At 28.6% G+C, this 17704-nt stretch overlaps 5 protein-coding genes across 5 annotated transcripts; 2 read left to right on the top strand and 3 right to left on the bottom strand.

Annotated features, from left to right (window-relative positions):
* Positions 1-320: 320 nt before the first annotated feature.
* On the top strand, positions 321-1883 carry EIN_090260 (hypothetical protein; the record flags this gene model as incomplete). Its single annotated transcript, XM_004183691.1, has 1 exon — positions 321-1883. One exon carries the CDS (start codon positions 321-323, stop codon positions 1881-1883), a length of 1563 nt encoding a protein of 520 aa, XP_004183739.1.
* Positions 1884-3444: 1561 nt separating this feature from the next.
* Positions 3445-4809, top strand: EIN_090250 (hypothetical protein; the record flags this gene model as incomplete). The annotated part of the gene is made up of 2 exons (XM_004183690.1): positions 3445-4518; positions 4756-4809. 2 exons carry the CDS (start codon positions 3445-3447, stop codon positions 4807-4809), a joined length of 1128 nt encoding a protein of 375 aa, XP_004183738.1.
* Positions 4810-5215: 406 nt separating this feature from the next.
* Positions 5216-9253, bottom strand: EIN_090240 (hypothetical protein; the record flags this gene model as incomplete). Its single annotated transcript, XM_004183689.1, has 1 exon — positions 5216-9253. One exon carries the CDS (start codon positions 9251-9253, stop codon positions 5216-5218), a length of 4038 nt encoding a protein of 1345 aa, XP_004183737.1.
* A 1368-nt stretch (positions 9254-10621) lies between these two features.
* Positions 10622-12035, bottom strand: EIN_090230 (hypothetical protein; the record flags this gene model as incomplete). Its single annotated transcript, XM_004183688.1, has 2 exons — positions 10622-10693; positions 10779-12035. The coding sequence occupies 2 exons, from the start codon at positions 12033-12035 to the stop codon at positions 10622-10624; spliced, it is 1329 nt and encodes a 442-aa protein (XP_004183736.1).
* A 2487-nt stretch (positions 12036-14522) lies between these two features.
* EIN_090220 (hypothetical protein) lies at positions 14523-15383 on the bottom strand (the record flags this gene model as incomplete). Its single annotated transcript, XM_004183687.1, has 1 exon — positions 14523-15383. The coding sequence occupies one exon, from the start codon at positions 15381-15383 to the stop codon at positions 14523-14525; it is 861 nt and encodes a 286-aa protein (XP_004183735.1).
* Between the last annotated feature and the right edge of the window lie 2321 nt (positions 15384-17704).

Below are 17704 nucleotides of genomic sequence, written 5' to 3'. Positions count from 1 at the left end.
GCAAATTTAACATCTGCTATTATGTTGCATTTTTATGCTAAATAAGGTAACAGGCTTGATGTCTTTTGTAGACACTAATAATTATACAATATAATAAATGAAATTTAATAAATAAAAATCATTTAATAATAATTTTTATCTAAAACATATTATAAAAAGTGTTTTTATGACTTAGAAAGATTTAATATATATTGTATTAAATTTAATTAAAATAATAAAAAAACAAAATGAATTATAATTAGTTTTTATATTAAATCTAAAATTCATTTACCGTAAAACTCGAATTTTTAAAAAATAGCAACTCAACTTAAAATTAAAGAATGAAACAACTTGAGTCTGTTTTTATTAAAAATGTAGTACTTTACCTTCAAACCTCTTCTGATATTTGTTCCTTCGTATTAATCAACAAAAAGTATTGTGAGTCAATCCAGTCAATGTACTGTGCCTCGTACAATTTATGCAGAAACACTCCACTTCCAAAAATACAGCAATACTTCCCAAACATTCAAACGATATATATAGAAGCCATTACTTCAGAAAGTGCCAAAATCGGCCCTAGCTTCAAGCCTTATATTGATTTGAATATTTCTAAACGTGTACTAAAAAATGATTTCAATCACAATTTAGTGAAAAATTTAGATAATATTTCGGACTATGCAAAGAATATCAGGAAATTAAAAATCGAAGGATACATGTTATTTATAATAGCAGTAAACAACAATGAGTTTGTCGAACTAAAAAATTTAGTTATACACTCTTTAGATGATTGTTCTTTACTCGAAAAAGTTCTGTGTATCCCATCATTGCGTGACGTCACAATTTATTTTAGTCAAACTGTTGTGCACAAACTCGCCGATTTTGACTTCCAAAAGTACAATAAAATTTCATTTACTTTTGTCTTTCAAAATAAATCTCAGTTACTAAAGAAAAAACAGATAGACGGTGCAAAGAGACTTGCCAAAAAGTATCCTCTTTATATGCAAATGCTTACTAAAGAAACAGTTAACATGAAATTCATCCCAGACATCCAAATGGCATATCCATCCTTTGAAAAACGTCTGACTGTGTCCATTTCAAGTGACATGTCTGGCAAAGAGAACTTTATAGAAGAAGTGATGAAGAAGTGTATGTGTAGTCGTTTAGACATTTCTCCACTCAGTAACAGTAAAGAAATAGACGATCAACGTTACAGGAAAATCGCCACATTTGACTTTTTAAAGAGTGAAATAATCAATGAAGTCGTGTTGAAGCAGATCAACTGCAAAAGTGTTGTTCTGCCTCAAAAATGTCGAGCGTTTGAAATCATTGATTGCGAAGGAAATGTGTGTGCGGAGCAGTGCTACCCCGAGGAAGTGTATATTGATCAATTTGAGCGTGAAACCATCACTATTAATGAAGACAAGTTAAAAGGTGTGTGCATCAACGCGTATATCAGAAATTACAATTTTGTGTGTAAAGGGCAAAAAGGTATAATTTTAATTGATTTCAAAAAAGTCGACTTCTTCGACATCCGCAATGAAAATATTAATATCGGTTTAATGTATGGAGACACTTTAATTTCTAAAATCCGTGTTGATGGAATTATAATTAATTTAAAAAAATTGGAGATTATCAATTGTGTGAGTGATGTTATGTTGGAGGGAATCACTTTGGAGGAAGTAACATTTTCTAATACAAGGAAAGAAACTGCGTTTTCTGCGACACTCAGCGACGTCAAGAAGGTGAATGTGTGTGGAGGGTTATTGAAAATACTGCAAATTGGAAAATGTGACGAAATTAAAGTGAGTACTGGAGCTGTTATTGAATTACTTAAGAAAACAAAACAAAATACAAATCTTATCACGGAAGGTAAAGTCGTGAAGGTAGAAATAATGGAAGATTAAATAATTGGTCGACTTAATTTGTTTTAAATAACAAAACGATTAGTATTTTATTTCGTGCAGATGAAAGATAAAATCAGTGACAAATTTTAAATGACTTATTTTTCTAAAAAATATAATATGTTTAATTCATTATTTAATTAAAATTTATTTAAATAATAAAAATTAATTAAAATTAATTTAAATTAATTAAAATTAATTAAAATATTAATAATATTTTTTATATTTTTATGAGTACCAATTTGTAAGTTATTTTATTGACAATAATAATTCGTTATATTTTAACCTTAGCAAGTCAACTGAATCAACTTATTTTGTGGGAAGGTGAAATCTGGATAAGATTTATCTAGATCATAATTTATTTTTGAAATAATTAAAAATAAATTTAAAACACGAAATCGATTAATTTTCGCGCAAACTACTGGTCTTTACAGACCCATGTTTCCATTTTCCATGTGTTCAAAATAGTCAATACTTGCTGTTACGAGACATACACATTAATTTTCATGAGAGCGCTTCGATTTTTATTGATTTTTCATTATTTAAATTGGTTTGTGACACGCCGTTCTTAATTTAAGATCTTTTTAGTTCAAATACAAAAATAAAAAAATTAAGTTATTTTTAGTAAAAAAGGATATACATTACCCAATTTTCACTTCGTAAGGTTATTTGAGTTCAAAATTCACTGTGATATTTATTTTCATAGTGATTTTCACACTTCATGATGATTATCCAATTTACTGTGATCGCCTTATGTCAAATTTGTTTGTTAAATTCGAATTGTTCATTTAAAATTTATTTTAATTTTTCATATTTATAATACCAATTTCATACAACAAAAATGACTCTGATATATTACTGTGTATAAAAACATATTTAATTTAAGTTTAACCAATAATAACATAAATAGTTTAAAATATTATTATTTATAGTTTTTTTTGAAAACAATCCACAGAAGGTTGTTTCGGTTAACTGTAATTATTTTAATTAATTTAACAATAAAACTATTAATAAAATGTAATTTATTTCGAAAAACTAAAAACATCTGATAATTTTAAAATCTATAATCAATAATAAATATATCTTAAATAGTAAATTTTTGATAAATTACTTTATTGATTCTCTGTATTTATTATAAAATATAATTTATATATAATTATTTTAATATTCAACTTTGAATGGATTTTAGTTACAATTAATTTTGTCGAAAACTATTAATATTGTAAATGTTATAATAAATTATAATATGAAAAACATTTTGAATGGGTGTTATAAAACGTGTTAATATTGAAATGTATAAACTTTAAATATATTTATAGCAATTCCTTTTTGTGTTTTCCCGTTAATTAATATTATTTGTACATAACATAAAATGCACATGTTCTACAAAAATCTAAAAATAATATATAATTATTAAATGTCAATTTATAAATAATAATTAAGTTAATGATTTAAAATACCCTACAAATTAATTGAAACAATAAAGAGAATTGTTGCTGTTGAAAATAACTTCTTATTGTTCATTATTTAAAAAACTGCAATAATAATAAATAAATACCAACCAATGACGAACCCCCTTTTTATCGTGTTTTCAATTATCCAAGTTTTTGTCTTTCTTTGTATTTCGCTTTTGTTGCTATCAAGTGTTAATTCGTTTGAATACACCAAGAACTATTCACAGTATATTCCCACTAAAAATTCGGTTCAATTAAATGACCCTCCACTCAATAATATAACTTTTATCCAACCTACTTATTACAATGATAAAATCAATGTTTTAAAATTTAATTACAATGGTCCGTGTAAAGAAACGTTCAAATACCGCGCACACAACAAAAGGGATTTATTTATTTCAGCTGTTGGCTTTACTAATGATGGCTATTGGCTTCAAAATAAGCACGATATCCTTCTAAGTTATGGGCTTGTTAACTCATCAATTCCCAATGCCACTCTTATCATGTTAATAATGCCTGGGACAACTAACAAAGACTTTATAAATGAGACTCGAAACTTTGGCTTTGAAGTAGTTGAAGGAGATCTGTCTAATGTTAAAAATGTAGAGAAGTGTCACCCTGCAACACAACGTTTTATTGCTTTTAAAAATTATATTGAGAAATATCGTGAACAATATGACCGTGTACTTATTGCCGATCACAGAGACGTCTTTGTCTTTGCAGACATCTTCCAGACGTTCTCTGCAGAAGATCTTGTCTTTATGCCCGAATGTGGATTAAACAATCAAACTTGTGTGTATTTCGATGAGAAGCATGTTTACCAGTGGATGAATGAATCATATGGCTCGCTTATTACAGAACAATTTAAAGCAAATGGATCAATTAATATGAATGTTGGTGTCACATTTGGAGGGACTGAAAGAGTGTTAAGATATTTGAATATTTTGGTCGACAATTTTAATCCAAAGAAATGGCACTTATGGGGGCACGACCAATCAGTCCTCAACTCGATATTTTATTCGTTGTATTATAAAAGGGAAAACTACACATTCGAAAGGTGTACACAAAGATCGTGTTTTTTCGATGAAAGCATTCAATATGATAAAAAGAATAAAATACTTATCGATCCACTCACAAAGTGTTCGCCTGTTCTTAGACATAAAGTGAATTTTATACCAAATAAAGTTTGGTGACATTTTATTAATTTTTTATATTTAAATCCAGTTCCTTTAATTATTGAGTTAAATAATATACAAAGTACTTGATTGTTCGATAAAAATGTTATTGAACCTTTATATTATTTAGAGAAATGACTTTTGTAATCATTAAATTACTTTACTATTAAAATTATAATTAATTGGCATGGTGTAATTAATTACTTTGTTAACTTTTAACTTATATATAAATTATTTATAATTCAGACACATATTGTATATAATGAGGTTGTTTCTATATTTCTAGATCATAATAATTAGAATGTGTCAAGAAACTGTTTAAAAAACTAAAAATTGACATTCCTTTTTTTCAATTTTTGAATTAAAAAAATTCTTAAATTTTTAATGGTGTGTTAAGTTATTATTTGCAAAATAAACACTGTTTATGAAAAATGACAACTTTAAAAAACTGAGCCAGTTTCATTTTTGATAGAAATAGTTAATAAGTAAGTTAAAGCATTTTCAGTAATTTAATTTAAACTTGTTTTTTTCGATAGACGTGACTTTATATTTACAAAAAGTAGTTTTAGAAAAAAAACATTATATTAGTTATATTTTTATTTTATTCCCCCTTTTTAAAAATAGAAAACTTGTGATGAACGCAAATCTCTGTGTAGTATTTTTATCTCTTCATTTTTATATTTATAAACAACAACCGATCAAACACTTAAAGAAAGCAGACTTTGATCATAATCTCTCCATTCATCCACTTCCCAAATGGGTCCTTGATGATTTTAATATTGAGTAAATTCCCTCCAAACCCGTCGAGTCGATAGATCTGGAAATTCTTTCTTTTTTCCTTCGCAAAGTCGAATTCCCTATACGACATTTCAAAGAACTTTTTGTCCTTAATTCTCGTCGTCTTCACTTCGATGTACGTTTCGATGGTTCCAAAATCGTTTAATATGACAATATCATACGGCAGACCCTTCTCTGTTCGTTCAACTCCCTCGCTTTTCTCGTTAATCCAATCAACTTTTTTCCCGTACTTCTCCTTCAAAAACTCGTACACTATTTGTTCCCCAACCAACCCCGTTTGTACAATAGTCGAAACACCGTTGATAAATTTAAATGGTGAAACTTCAATTTCAATGTCCTCATCTTTTACATGAGCAGGCGCCCGACCTTTTGTAACAACTTCCCAATTCACTCCAATCGCCTTTTTAGTTACAACTTGGCCGTCACTTTCAAGGTGAGGCGACTCACTTTGTCCTTCAGCCTTTGTGTTACTTGGTGGATCTTTTTCGGCCTCTTTTCCAGTTTGTTTTGAAATGTCCCGAGACTCAAATTGGATTGTGTCACTTTCAAACTTAATAGGATATCCCGTGCTCAATTTCTGTAACATTTCTGAGACAAACGACTCATCCACTTCTCTGAAAAAGAGTCTCGAAAGTGCAGCAAGTGCATTATACGAGCAAATTCCGGTCCTTTCAAGTACGTGCAACGAGACTCCTTGCACGATAGCTGACACCTCTGCGGTCGTCACTGTCATCGTCGGCACAAAAGTAAATTTTACATTCAAATTTTTATGAACAAACACCTGAAAATTATATAAAAACATTTCGTAGTTTTTTATTAATTTCGCCGTTTGAATCTTTGGAAGTACACTTTTGAGGACTCTCTTCAGTGCTGTAGTAAAATTCTCCGAACAGTTCAGACTACTTTCCACGTCAATGACAAGAACAGTGCTCGCACACTTAATGTTAAGGACTTCTAAGAACGAATTCACACGACATTTATCAGGAAGAGGCAGTGTGAACACATACTTCTCGACCTCCTCTGGCATATACTTAAGTAAATGACTGATGTTATTGTAATATACATTTGCGTCAAATTCAACACTCTCCCCTTTCATGTTTGTTATAATTTTCCTGTGCAGGAGACTTTTCACATTTTCATAACACAGGGGGGTCGTTTCTGATATCGTAACAATTTGTGACAACAAGTTTTTAAACATATCATTTCTCTCGTCGTGTGACACCCCTTTTGCTAAATCGTCAGTCAGACCTTTGCAGTGGTCATCAACAAAAACAATTGCGTCGACGTAGTCCTTCAGACTTGGCTTCGGTTTCACTCCAATTCCCAAAAATGCAGTTCTCCTCTTTTTTGGGACGTTCACTGTTGGGAAGAAATTTGCGTCGTCCTTCAAAAACGCAAATTTTGGTACAACCCATGTGGTCTCATTTGCAGTCGTAACACAAATCCCTGACATTCCCGTGACACAAGAGGACCTTGCCAATTTCGCTAACGAAGACGTTGAATTATTGATCAACACAATAGGTCGGGAGATGAACTCATTAAAGACATTTAATTGTGTTTGTGGGATCTCTAACAATGTGTTAATATATTGATGTGTTACTCGACTCGTGGTGTTCTGCATTCTCTCTACAACACCAGCAACACTCGGAAACGCCTTATAAGCAACATATTTCGCCAGTTTCTCAGACACGCACGCGCGTGTTGTTTCAACATCTACAAAATTCCCCATTTTAGAGTTCAACACATTTTCGGGCACCTCAAACGTGTTACTTTTCGTTGGAACGAATTTCGTGTTTTTCAAATCAAAATAAAACGTCGAAAACTCCTTCAACTTTTGGCTTTTCCCACACACTATTTCCTTCTTATGAAATGTCTCTATAAAAGCGTCTTCATTTAACATCAAAAACTCAAAAAACACGTTCAAAAACTTCGGCGCGTGTTCTTCCGCATTTTCACACAAAAGAGAAACCAATTCCGGATTGGTGTAATCGACAGTTTTGACAATTTCCCCGTCACGCGTTACCGTGTCAATGACAATTTCATTTGGTGGTGTAAACTCAAACGCAGACTCTTCAAACATGTCGCTCCTTATATAATTTATATCGGTAGTCTTCATCTCAACAACTCCACTGATCTCGTCCGATAAATCGAAGCTTTGGAGAAGTGGTGCAAAACAAGTCTTCATTTGCATTAAAATCTCCGTCTTGAGAAACGCGACGTTATTCCGCGAAAGCATCTCGAGGACCGCGACGGACACATTTAGCCCTTCGAGGAAGTTGAGAACGAAATTTCGAGAATTGATGACCTCAACAGGAAGTTGGTTCAGTATTTTACACGCAAAAAGTGCGCGCGAGATCACCGAATGTAACGCGTAAACAGACGACTTGGTCTTCTCAAAAGTCTCGAGGAGGTGTTGCGCGAAATTGCTAATAGAACATTTACTCAAGAAACTTGCGTTGTAATACAAAGCAACAAGAAGGCCGGAGAGATAATTAAGATCGTCGATATGTGACAGAATTTGTCCATTTATATTAGAAATGTCGATTTTGGGAAGTTTAAAGAGCTTTTTGTGGACTTTGAGAAAGTCAAAATTGTCGAGCGCGCGCGCGTCGATGACTCTTTGAAAGTCGACATTCTCAAATTGCTTCACACTATTTAAATTGACTAAATATTTCATCTCACAGACAATTTGTACAACTTTCTCAAGAGTTTCTGTCTCTTCAGAAATGATCTTCTCAACATCGTCATAACTTCGAATATTTTCAGAGTCGACAAGAATGTCAAGTTTCCGTGAAACAACTCCTTTCAAACAATCAAAATCAACGGACTTCCCACAGAAGCTCAAGAAGTCCCCATTTTGCAAAAGTTCAAATTTCTCAATTTTTAACTCGTCGCAAACGGCTTTTTCTATGTCGCCAATTTTCAGCAAAAATTCGTTGAAATTCAAAATTCGCATTTTTAAAAAAATCCGCTCGACAACTTTTGCGACGTTTTGTTCTTCTTTATCGTCCTCTTCCATCGCTTTTTTCTCGACTTTTTCATTTTTTTCGATTTTTTCCAAATTTTCGATTTTTTCTGTTTTTTTCAAATTTTTATTTTTTTCAACTTTTTCAGAACTTTTTGATTTTTCAATTTTTTGGCGTTTCGCTTTGTCGCATTGATTGACGATGTCTTTGACTCGATTCAACTTGAGTCCAATGACCTTTTTTGTCATAATTGATTTTTCAATTTCGGCAATGCCATTTTCCGATTTTATAACGTTGATTGCGTATGGATTACAAATTAAGTCTAATATGACCATTTCGTCTTGATTTGATATTTTGATTTGAGTCGTTTTATCATCAGAGATCACAAAAGTGGTGACAATGCAATTGATTCTTAAAATGGACTCAAGGCGCTGATCATTTCCTTTTAAGTGGTCCAGCCCAAAAAGGACTTTCCAGAAGTCGCTGGGTTCGGGAATGATTGAGTGGAATGCATGAGTGAGTAAACAGAAGTCGTTGCAGATTTGACAGCGTTGAGAGTCACTTTGACTTGTTTTCTTACGTGATGAGATGACGTGGGATTCATTTTGGATTTGTTTAAATATGATGTTACGTTGTTCTTCGTAATTTTTAACACTCGATAAATTTCCATTAATAGCATCTAGGGTTTCTTTTTGTTGTATTTTTTGGTTCAAATTAGGGCTGTAGTTTGGAAGAGGAAGATTTTGTGTTTGAACATTTTGGACTTGTTCATATGGAGGTGAACTTGGTTGTTGATACAAAGGAATTGGACTTGGGGTGTAATACACTGGGTAGTTTTGTTGAAGCGGTTGTTGTAAGGGTTGAGATAATGGTTGTGATAATGGAACATTTACTTCTGAAGTGTTTTGTTGGGAATAAGGACTTGAGGGGTAATTTCCAAACATCCGCAAAGCAGGGCGGTATGTTGGTAAGTTGCTCATATGAAGTGATTTATTCGTTTCATTTAAAATCCTTTGGGTGACTGTTCAAAATTAATACTTGTTTTTATATTTATTAATTATTAATTTAACATTTTGTTTTGTTTCTTTAAATGATTTAATTAACGAGCTGTTTATTTATTAAATGTATTATAATAATATTAATAATATCTATAGATTTTAATTATCAAATTTGTTAAAATGAAAATGATGTTAAAATTAAAAATGTGTTAATTTATGACAACCCTACTTTATTGTTTTTGTAATTATTTTAAAATATTTTTTAAATTTTAAATTTTAAATTTTAAATTTCAATTTATTATTAATAGTCAATAATTTTAATTGTTATTAAAAGAAAAACAATTAAGTTATACAGTTATGATAAAAACCAGTGAAACTTAAGGAAAAATGGGGTTATTGAGTTAAATAAATCTGAAAAAAAATAACATTATTTACAAAATGTTTTGAGATTAATAATAAAATTATTAAAAAACTTATAATAATTATTATATCTTTTATTGTTTTATTTATTATAAATAATAGGTAAATTAAAAACATAAAAGAAATAACAAAGCAATCCATTTACAAATTTAAAAAAACAACAGGATTATAATATTGTTAAACTCGGAACATTTGGAGGTTATTCAAAAATTGTTACTGACAGTAAAAGAGTGATTTTGAAATCAAAAGTCCTCAAAATAAAAGTACTGTTATGCGTATGTGTTTTTGAACAATTTGTAAATTATAAATTAATTAGAAAGGTCAGTAGGCATATGTGTGATTATTACGTAAAATAATTTCATTCAACTTGACGACTAAGGCTTTTGGTAAAGCTGGAATGATTTTGAAAAAATAAAAAAAATTAAATGACCCAATTTATTTTTCAAAAAACAGTTTTAGATGATAATAAAACTCGATGTGTGATAATAAACTGGATTTATTTAAACAAATAATTAATACTTTTTTGCCAAAAACTTTATATTGGTAAAGTTTTTAAGTCCATAAATTTGTTTTATTATTGAATCATTTTAAATATAAAAATTAAGACAAGATACAACGACACCTATGTTAAAAACAAAACAATTTTCAGTTTTTAAAACGTGTAGACAAGACATCGTCAAATATCAATTAATTAATTTGTATTTTGTTGTTTATAAATAAAGCACCAAAAAGTTGTGTCAAAAAACTGTTTTAAAACGTATAACAAATTTTTTTAAAAAATAGTTATCACAATTTGAAATTTAGTCTTTTATCTATTTTTTCTGTAAAAAAGACGAAACATTTAATATGCACATATTGAGGGAGTAATTTGACATAATATATTTAGTATTAAATCATATATGATATATTGTCACTTAATTTTTTAAAGTCTTAAATGATATACTCATTCAAAGAAAAGTTATTGCATATAAAAGTGGTGCGGAAGGCTGACTTTGTGACCTTCTACTCAGCAATTTTATCTTTATCAGTTGTGCAAAATTTTAATTGACTTTTTAAAAATTTTAAAATAAAACAAATAAGAAATAACACAATGGTTATAATTATCGCGACAGATCACAGTTTTTGATGGGAAACAACCATCACCAATTGATTTCACACTAGATGGTATTGTTACACTGCTCAGACAACTACATCCAATGAAACAATCAAAACCAAATGATTTCACACTCGGTGGTATTGATACACTGCTTAAATCACCACAATTAAAGAAACATTTATTACGAAGTTTTTTCACACGAGATGGTATTGTAATAGCGCTCAAATTAATACATTCTTCGAAACAACCATCTCCAAGTGATTTCACACTATTGGGTATTGTAATGCTTCTTAAATTAATACAATGACTGAAACAACCATCACCAATTGATGTTACGTTTGATGGTATAGTAATACGGCTTAGACTTATGCATTCATAGAAACAATAATTACCAATTGATGTTACACTCAATGGTATATTAACACGACTTAGTCTACCACAATTATAGAAACATTGATTCTGATATACTGACACACTTGAAGGTATCATAACACTCCTTAGATTTCCACAACAAAAGAAACAACCATCACCAATTGATGTTACGTTTGATGGTATAGTAATACCGCTCAATTTTTCACAACAACAAAAACAAATATCACCAAGTGATCTCACATTATATGGTATTGTAATACCCCTTAGATTTTTACAATTTTTAAAGCAGCCATTACCAATTAATGTTACACCAGATGGTATTGTAACATTGCTGAGATCACTACAATTATAAAAACATTTGATATTAATCGATCTCACATTTTGTGGTATGTCATTGCCAAATTTCTTTCTATCATGCTTCGTGTAAGCAATATTTTTAAAGTCAATGTTTAGACTTTTGTTTGTGTTAAAGGTATCAAAATCAACAGTAAACCACACAATAATTTGATAAAACTCTTTTTTTAAACATTTTTTATTTTTGTTGATATCTTTATGTTTATGAAACGTTTTTGATGAAGCAAATTCACCATATATTTTGAATGATTCAAGGTGATCACAGTCTTCAATGCTTTCACCTAATTCAGTGTTGTTTGGAAATTCATTGCCAAAATATTCATCCTCTTCTTCCCACAAATGAAGTGTTTCAATGTTTGGAAAATATCTAATTGTTTTGTAATTTAATGGAATCGGGTTGAAGTGGAACTTCTCCATGTTACCACCAAATTTCTTGCATACAAACTCCAATTTAATTAAGTCTCTGATAGTTTTGAAATACTTCGACACTATCATAACGTGATAACCAGAAAGTCTTGACATATAATTTCTTTTATTATTTTTATTGTTTAAATAGTACCAATTTTGTCTTTGTAAACAGTTTTAAGGAATTATTGATAAATTATATTTCATTGTTCCAAGCTATACAACATTATAATTAAAAATCATTTTTAAAATAATTGATTCAACATATTAAAAATTACAACATTAATTACATGTTAACAAATCGTTTCAATACATAACCATTAATAATATTTATTGTTTTTCATCAAAATAATTTTTAGATGATTGTTTTTATTCATATAAAAATAACAATAAAATTAAAATAATTTATTTTTAATGTATTATAATTTAAACAAAACCACAACATATTCAAAAAATTAAATATAAACCATTGTATATTATTATTAAACTCATTTATATTTATTGTATTGATACAACATATTTAGTTTTTGAACCATTTTATTACACTTTAGACATAAGTGTTATATTTGATTTATTATTAAATAGAAATGAAAATGCTGGGGAAGTTTGTTATAACAAATAATGAAAAACATATTTAATAATTTTGAATTCAACTTTTAAAATGATTATAAATTAAAATAAAGTAAAATAATATTATTATTATTGTTTTGTGTATAGTTTTTTCATATTACTCGGTTTGGTTCAAAAAACAAAATTTTCAGAAGACTCTCGTTTTTTCAAGATACTTGAATTAATTATTGCAATTCGTTTATTATAATAACCGAATTTGTAAAAAAAATAAAAAAGCAAAAAATTCTATTTACTAATCATTTTTTAGAGTGAAACTAACCAAAAAAATTCATTTTAAACTCGTTTTTTGTTTTATATGAAAAAATATGATTAAGTTTATGTTTGATTTTTTTCTGAGTCCAATAATTAAAAAAGACAAAAAACTTGTTTGAACTTTTTTGTGTATTTATTTCTTGTTATTTTAGTAAAATTATTTTAACAAAAATAAATAAAAATCACTGAGATATTTCAATTGATGTTATTTTGAATCCTTTGTTGAGTGTTTTATTAATATAGTTATTAGCTTACACGAATATAAGCATTGATCGTTCTGTTGCAACATTAAGTGACAATTTATCAACTTGGTTAACATAAATTTATAAAATACTCTTAATAATAAAATGTACACATACTTACGACAAACGAGAAATGTACATCTGTATATCATTTTTTATAAAGATATCAATTGTCGCAAAAATAATTAAGTATCTTTTCATTTTATTTAACACTTAAATATACTTAATTTGACATTGACTTAAAAATTACAGAAAAAACATTAATTGTTTTTTAAATTTTTAGTTTCAAAAAACAGTGTAGTCTTTTTCTTAATCAAAGACTGGAAAAGTGGTTCCTTTTATTTATTTTGGAATATATTTAAGAAAAAATTTATTTGGAAAATATTATTTTTTTTTCAAAAATTTCGAAAATAATATAGAGCGATCAAACGAGAACGTTTGTGTGATAAACTAACAATAATTTTTCTTTGTTTTAAAAAAAATATTTTCAATATACATTTATAATTTATTAAAATTTATAATTATTTACAATAAATAAATAAATTAAAAAAAGATTAGATGTTATTATGTTCAATTGTAAATTTTCAATTTATTTTATTGTATATTATTACATAAAAATATTATAACAATTTCATTTATTATAATTTTATATTTATAAAATATAATATCACTATTATAATTGATAGTTGTGGTATATGTTTATAACAATTTTATATTGTTTATATTTGTATTGATATTGAATATCTGTACAAATCAAAATGTCAAACAATTGAAGTAACATATTATAATCAAAATTTATATACAATACAAAACCAACAATTAAATTGACTGTTTTTATTAAAAAACACAATTTTTCAAAAAAAGGTTTGATAGTATTTTTAAGTTGTTGAAAAATATTATAGCATTATATTATTTGAATTAATATATTTGAATAATAATGTCTTGATTATGTATTGTTTCTTATGACATTTTTTTCTTGTACACAAGTATTACATTAAACTTTAATAAGTTTAAAATGATTGTTATGGTTCTAAAATATATTCGAAATATTATAAATTTTGCAAACATTAAAACAAATCAGCAAAATAAAATTTTATTAATTTTACAATATAAAAACAATCTATTTATATAATAATTATTTTTGCCTTCCATGAAAACTAATTTGTCCAGTGGACAAAAAATAGATACACTATTTTTTGGTGTATCTATCCAGTAAACAAATCTCATTCAGTCAGACGTTTTAAGTGTATGACTTATAACACAATAAATTAGTTATATATTGAAAATATATTGTTGTTATGTTTGATAATTATTTGAAGTTTTAAACATGAAAAACAAAGCAAAAGTCAATTATTGTCGATTTTTGATATTAAAATACATATTATGTTGTGTAAGTTTTAAGTTACGATTTATAATTAAACAACATATTATTAGACAAAATAAATAAAGTTAATTAAGGTATTTGGTCTTGTTGATCAAGTTAATATAAAAATAAATTGTTGTTTTTCGAACTGTTTTCAACGCCTTTTCTCTTGTAGTCTGTGTTGTTAACCATTGTGATGGTGTCATTCTTTCTTACAAAACTGGCTGAAAGGGGCATGTCACAATTAAAGACATCATTCCCATCAACTTCTTTAATAAAAGTTTTCGCGTCATTTTCTTCGAAATACTCCACATACAACATTTTGTCGTTGAACTTTGGGTTGATTTCCGAGAGGTTGAAATTTTTGATGTTTCCAAACGAATTGAAGTACTCGAAAAATTCCGAATTTGCAATTAAGTCGTGGTGGATGTTTTTTATTATCACTTCCAAACATTTCTCTGTCTCTGTCTCCTTTTTGTAATGTTTAATACTAAATTTCTCGGTGCCAATTTTTTCTTTGATTTCAGAATAGTTCTTGAAGACATTCTCGACATCTTCAGACGTGCTAAATTTGATGATGGAATAGACACCACATTTATTACAAATCAAATGAAATGATTTGATTTGAACATACTCACCCAAACAGACTTGAACGGACATATCTGTAGACTCGGGTTTCAGACCAAAAAAGGCGTAGGTATATTCTATTGAAGCAATCTCTTTTTTTGAAAGCTTCCAATATATTTGGATTGGCTCATTTTTAACTCTGTATGATGTTCTAGTCTGATAAATTCTGAGCGGAGTAAAGTGGTCATGAAAAACGATCGATATGGTTGAGCCTTTAAGTTCGATACTTTTAATTGAATTCACATCTTTTTGAAAGGTGTTTATAATATCGTTGTAACACACGTCGCTTGGAAGAGAGGAAAGAATAAGTGTACAGTTTGTTTGAAATGTATCAATAGTAGTCATAGTCATATGGATTGAATGTGGTGTTTTTATTTTGTTTAAATACAATTAATGTATTATTTTGTAAACTATATAATACTATAACACATAGTTATTATTGTTTTGAAATAATTCAATGTATTGTCTCATCAAATATAAATCTCATCAAAACATAATTATACTTTTATTATTATTCATAATAAAAATTATAATAAATATAATAATTACTTTTTATTAGTCTCATTTATTTAATTATAATAAAATTAAAAATAAATTATAAGTGAGATAAAACTCAAACAATGATTTTTTATTTGAAAACATCTCATTGACTTAAAACGATCACAGTAATTTTTATAATCATCATGAAGTGTGAAAATCACTATGAAAATAAATATCACAGTGAATTTTGAACTCTATTAATATGGTGATGATTTTAAAAATATAACAAAGAAAAAATTAATTTTACTATACACAATGTTGATTTTTATTAATAACCATATTTTTACTAATCAAAAAACAAACATATTTTTATTTATATAATTAATTATATATAGTATATATATAAACTGTTTTCCAAAAGTCGGTACCGAAATTACCCCAATATTTGCTAAATAAACAACCCATTTTTTTCTTTTCTTTTACCTCTGTTTTTTATTCATTTTTCTTCGTCTTATTTTTCAAATAACTGTCTTCCACTTTTATCTTTTCTCGAACAAACAAAATATTCGCATTATTTTTCCCTCCAAATTTCTAAATAACTTTCTTCAACGAAAAAAAGACTTGACAAAATAATCGATTTTGCCGAAAAGTTAGAAACATTAATTTTGAAACCCAAAACAATTTGAATAACAAAAAAAACTAAATAATCATGTCTAAACCAAGAAAAAGTTATGAACGCGAGCAAGAAGGGAAGAATGAGAGGGTCAAGGTGGCTTTGGAAAGAGGACTGTCATATCGCGAGATCCAACTGCTTTGTGGAGTTTCCAAAACAAAAATAGCTAGTATCAAAAGGGGAGAGGAGACAAAGCCAAAGAAGATGGGAAGACCAAAAAACATCAGTGTTAATGTTGCTCAAAGTGTTGTCACACGAACATTAACTAACCCATCTTCTTCTTGTCTTATGGTTTCCAACGATGTTAAAGTTTCTCTTTCAAGTGTCTATCGTCTTAGAAAAGAGAACAAATTTGTGTTTGCAAAGCAGAAAAAAATGCCGGCTCTGAAACCATTACACATAACAAAAAGACTTATTTTTGTTAAGAAACAGCTGGCAAACGCAAAGCGTATTTTGACGTGGACCAAAAACACTCTCATTTCCGACGAGAGTCGTTTTTGTTTATACTCTGACGGAAAATATGTTTGGAGAAGACGTGGAGATCTTGATAAGGAGGCGTTTGTGCCAACTCCCAAGTTCAATCGGGGTGTGATGGTGTGGGCAGCAATTGGGCGTCATTTCAAGTCAAAACTCGTTTTCGTCGACGGAACACTGAACGCGGTAAACTATCAAAAAATGTTGGCCGAATCAAGAGTGTTTGAAAACGCGAAGAAGGTGTACAAACACGGGATGGTGTTTCAACAAGATGGTGCAAGACCCCACACAGCGAAAAACACAATTGAATGGTTTGAAGGCTTGGACCCGAAGCTCATGGTTCTACTACTGAAAGAATGGCCTGCAAATAGCCCCGACCTCAGCCCAATTGAACACTTATGGCAATACTTGGACACCTTAGTAAGAAAAGAAAAGGAAATCTTCGAGAACATTGAAGAACTCAAAGAGGCTCTTGAAAGGGCTTGGGATTCAATACCTCTTGAGACAATTGATAACTACATAATGTCGATTCCAAAGAGGTTTGAATTGTGCAAGGAAAACAACGGCGAATTTATCGGACACTTGCTTTAATCCGTTATCAATTTTTTTATTTTTTTCTTTTTGAACTCGTTTTATCATTTCTTTGTTCGTCTTCAGAGGATGTTTGTTTGTTTTTTTATATGTATTCAAATTGTTTTCATTATTTTGACTCGAAAAGAAATAACTGTCTTAGAAAAATTGCAAAAGACTTCCCAACGTTTCGACAAATGCCCGAAAAATTACGAAAATAATATAATTTGTTTGTTTTTTAGGTCAAAAAAGTCGGTACCGTTTTTTTTAAAAAGATAAATAATAAAACAAAGTCTTTAATAACAATAAAACGGGAAAACAGCTAATAATAGTTTCTCAATTTTTAGCGGTAGTACTTACTTTTGAAATACAGTTTATAATCAAAATATATATATAATTTTGCAATCGAAAGATTATTTCTTATTTTAAAAAAATAAAGAAATGAAAGTAATTATTTTTACAAATATATATAAAA

The sequence above is a fragment of the Entamoeba invadens genome (assembly GCF_000330505.1).
Source record: "Entamoeba invadens IP1 unplaced genomic scaffold scaff_1105074725027, whole genome shotgun sequence".
In the NCBI taxonomy this organism is placed as follows: Eukaryota; Evosea; order Mastigamoebida; family Endamoebidae; genus Entamoeba; species Entamoeba invadens.
The sequence above is the reverse complement of the archived record's forward strand: the minus strand, read 5'-3'. Positions and strand labels throughout refer to the sequence as shown.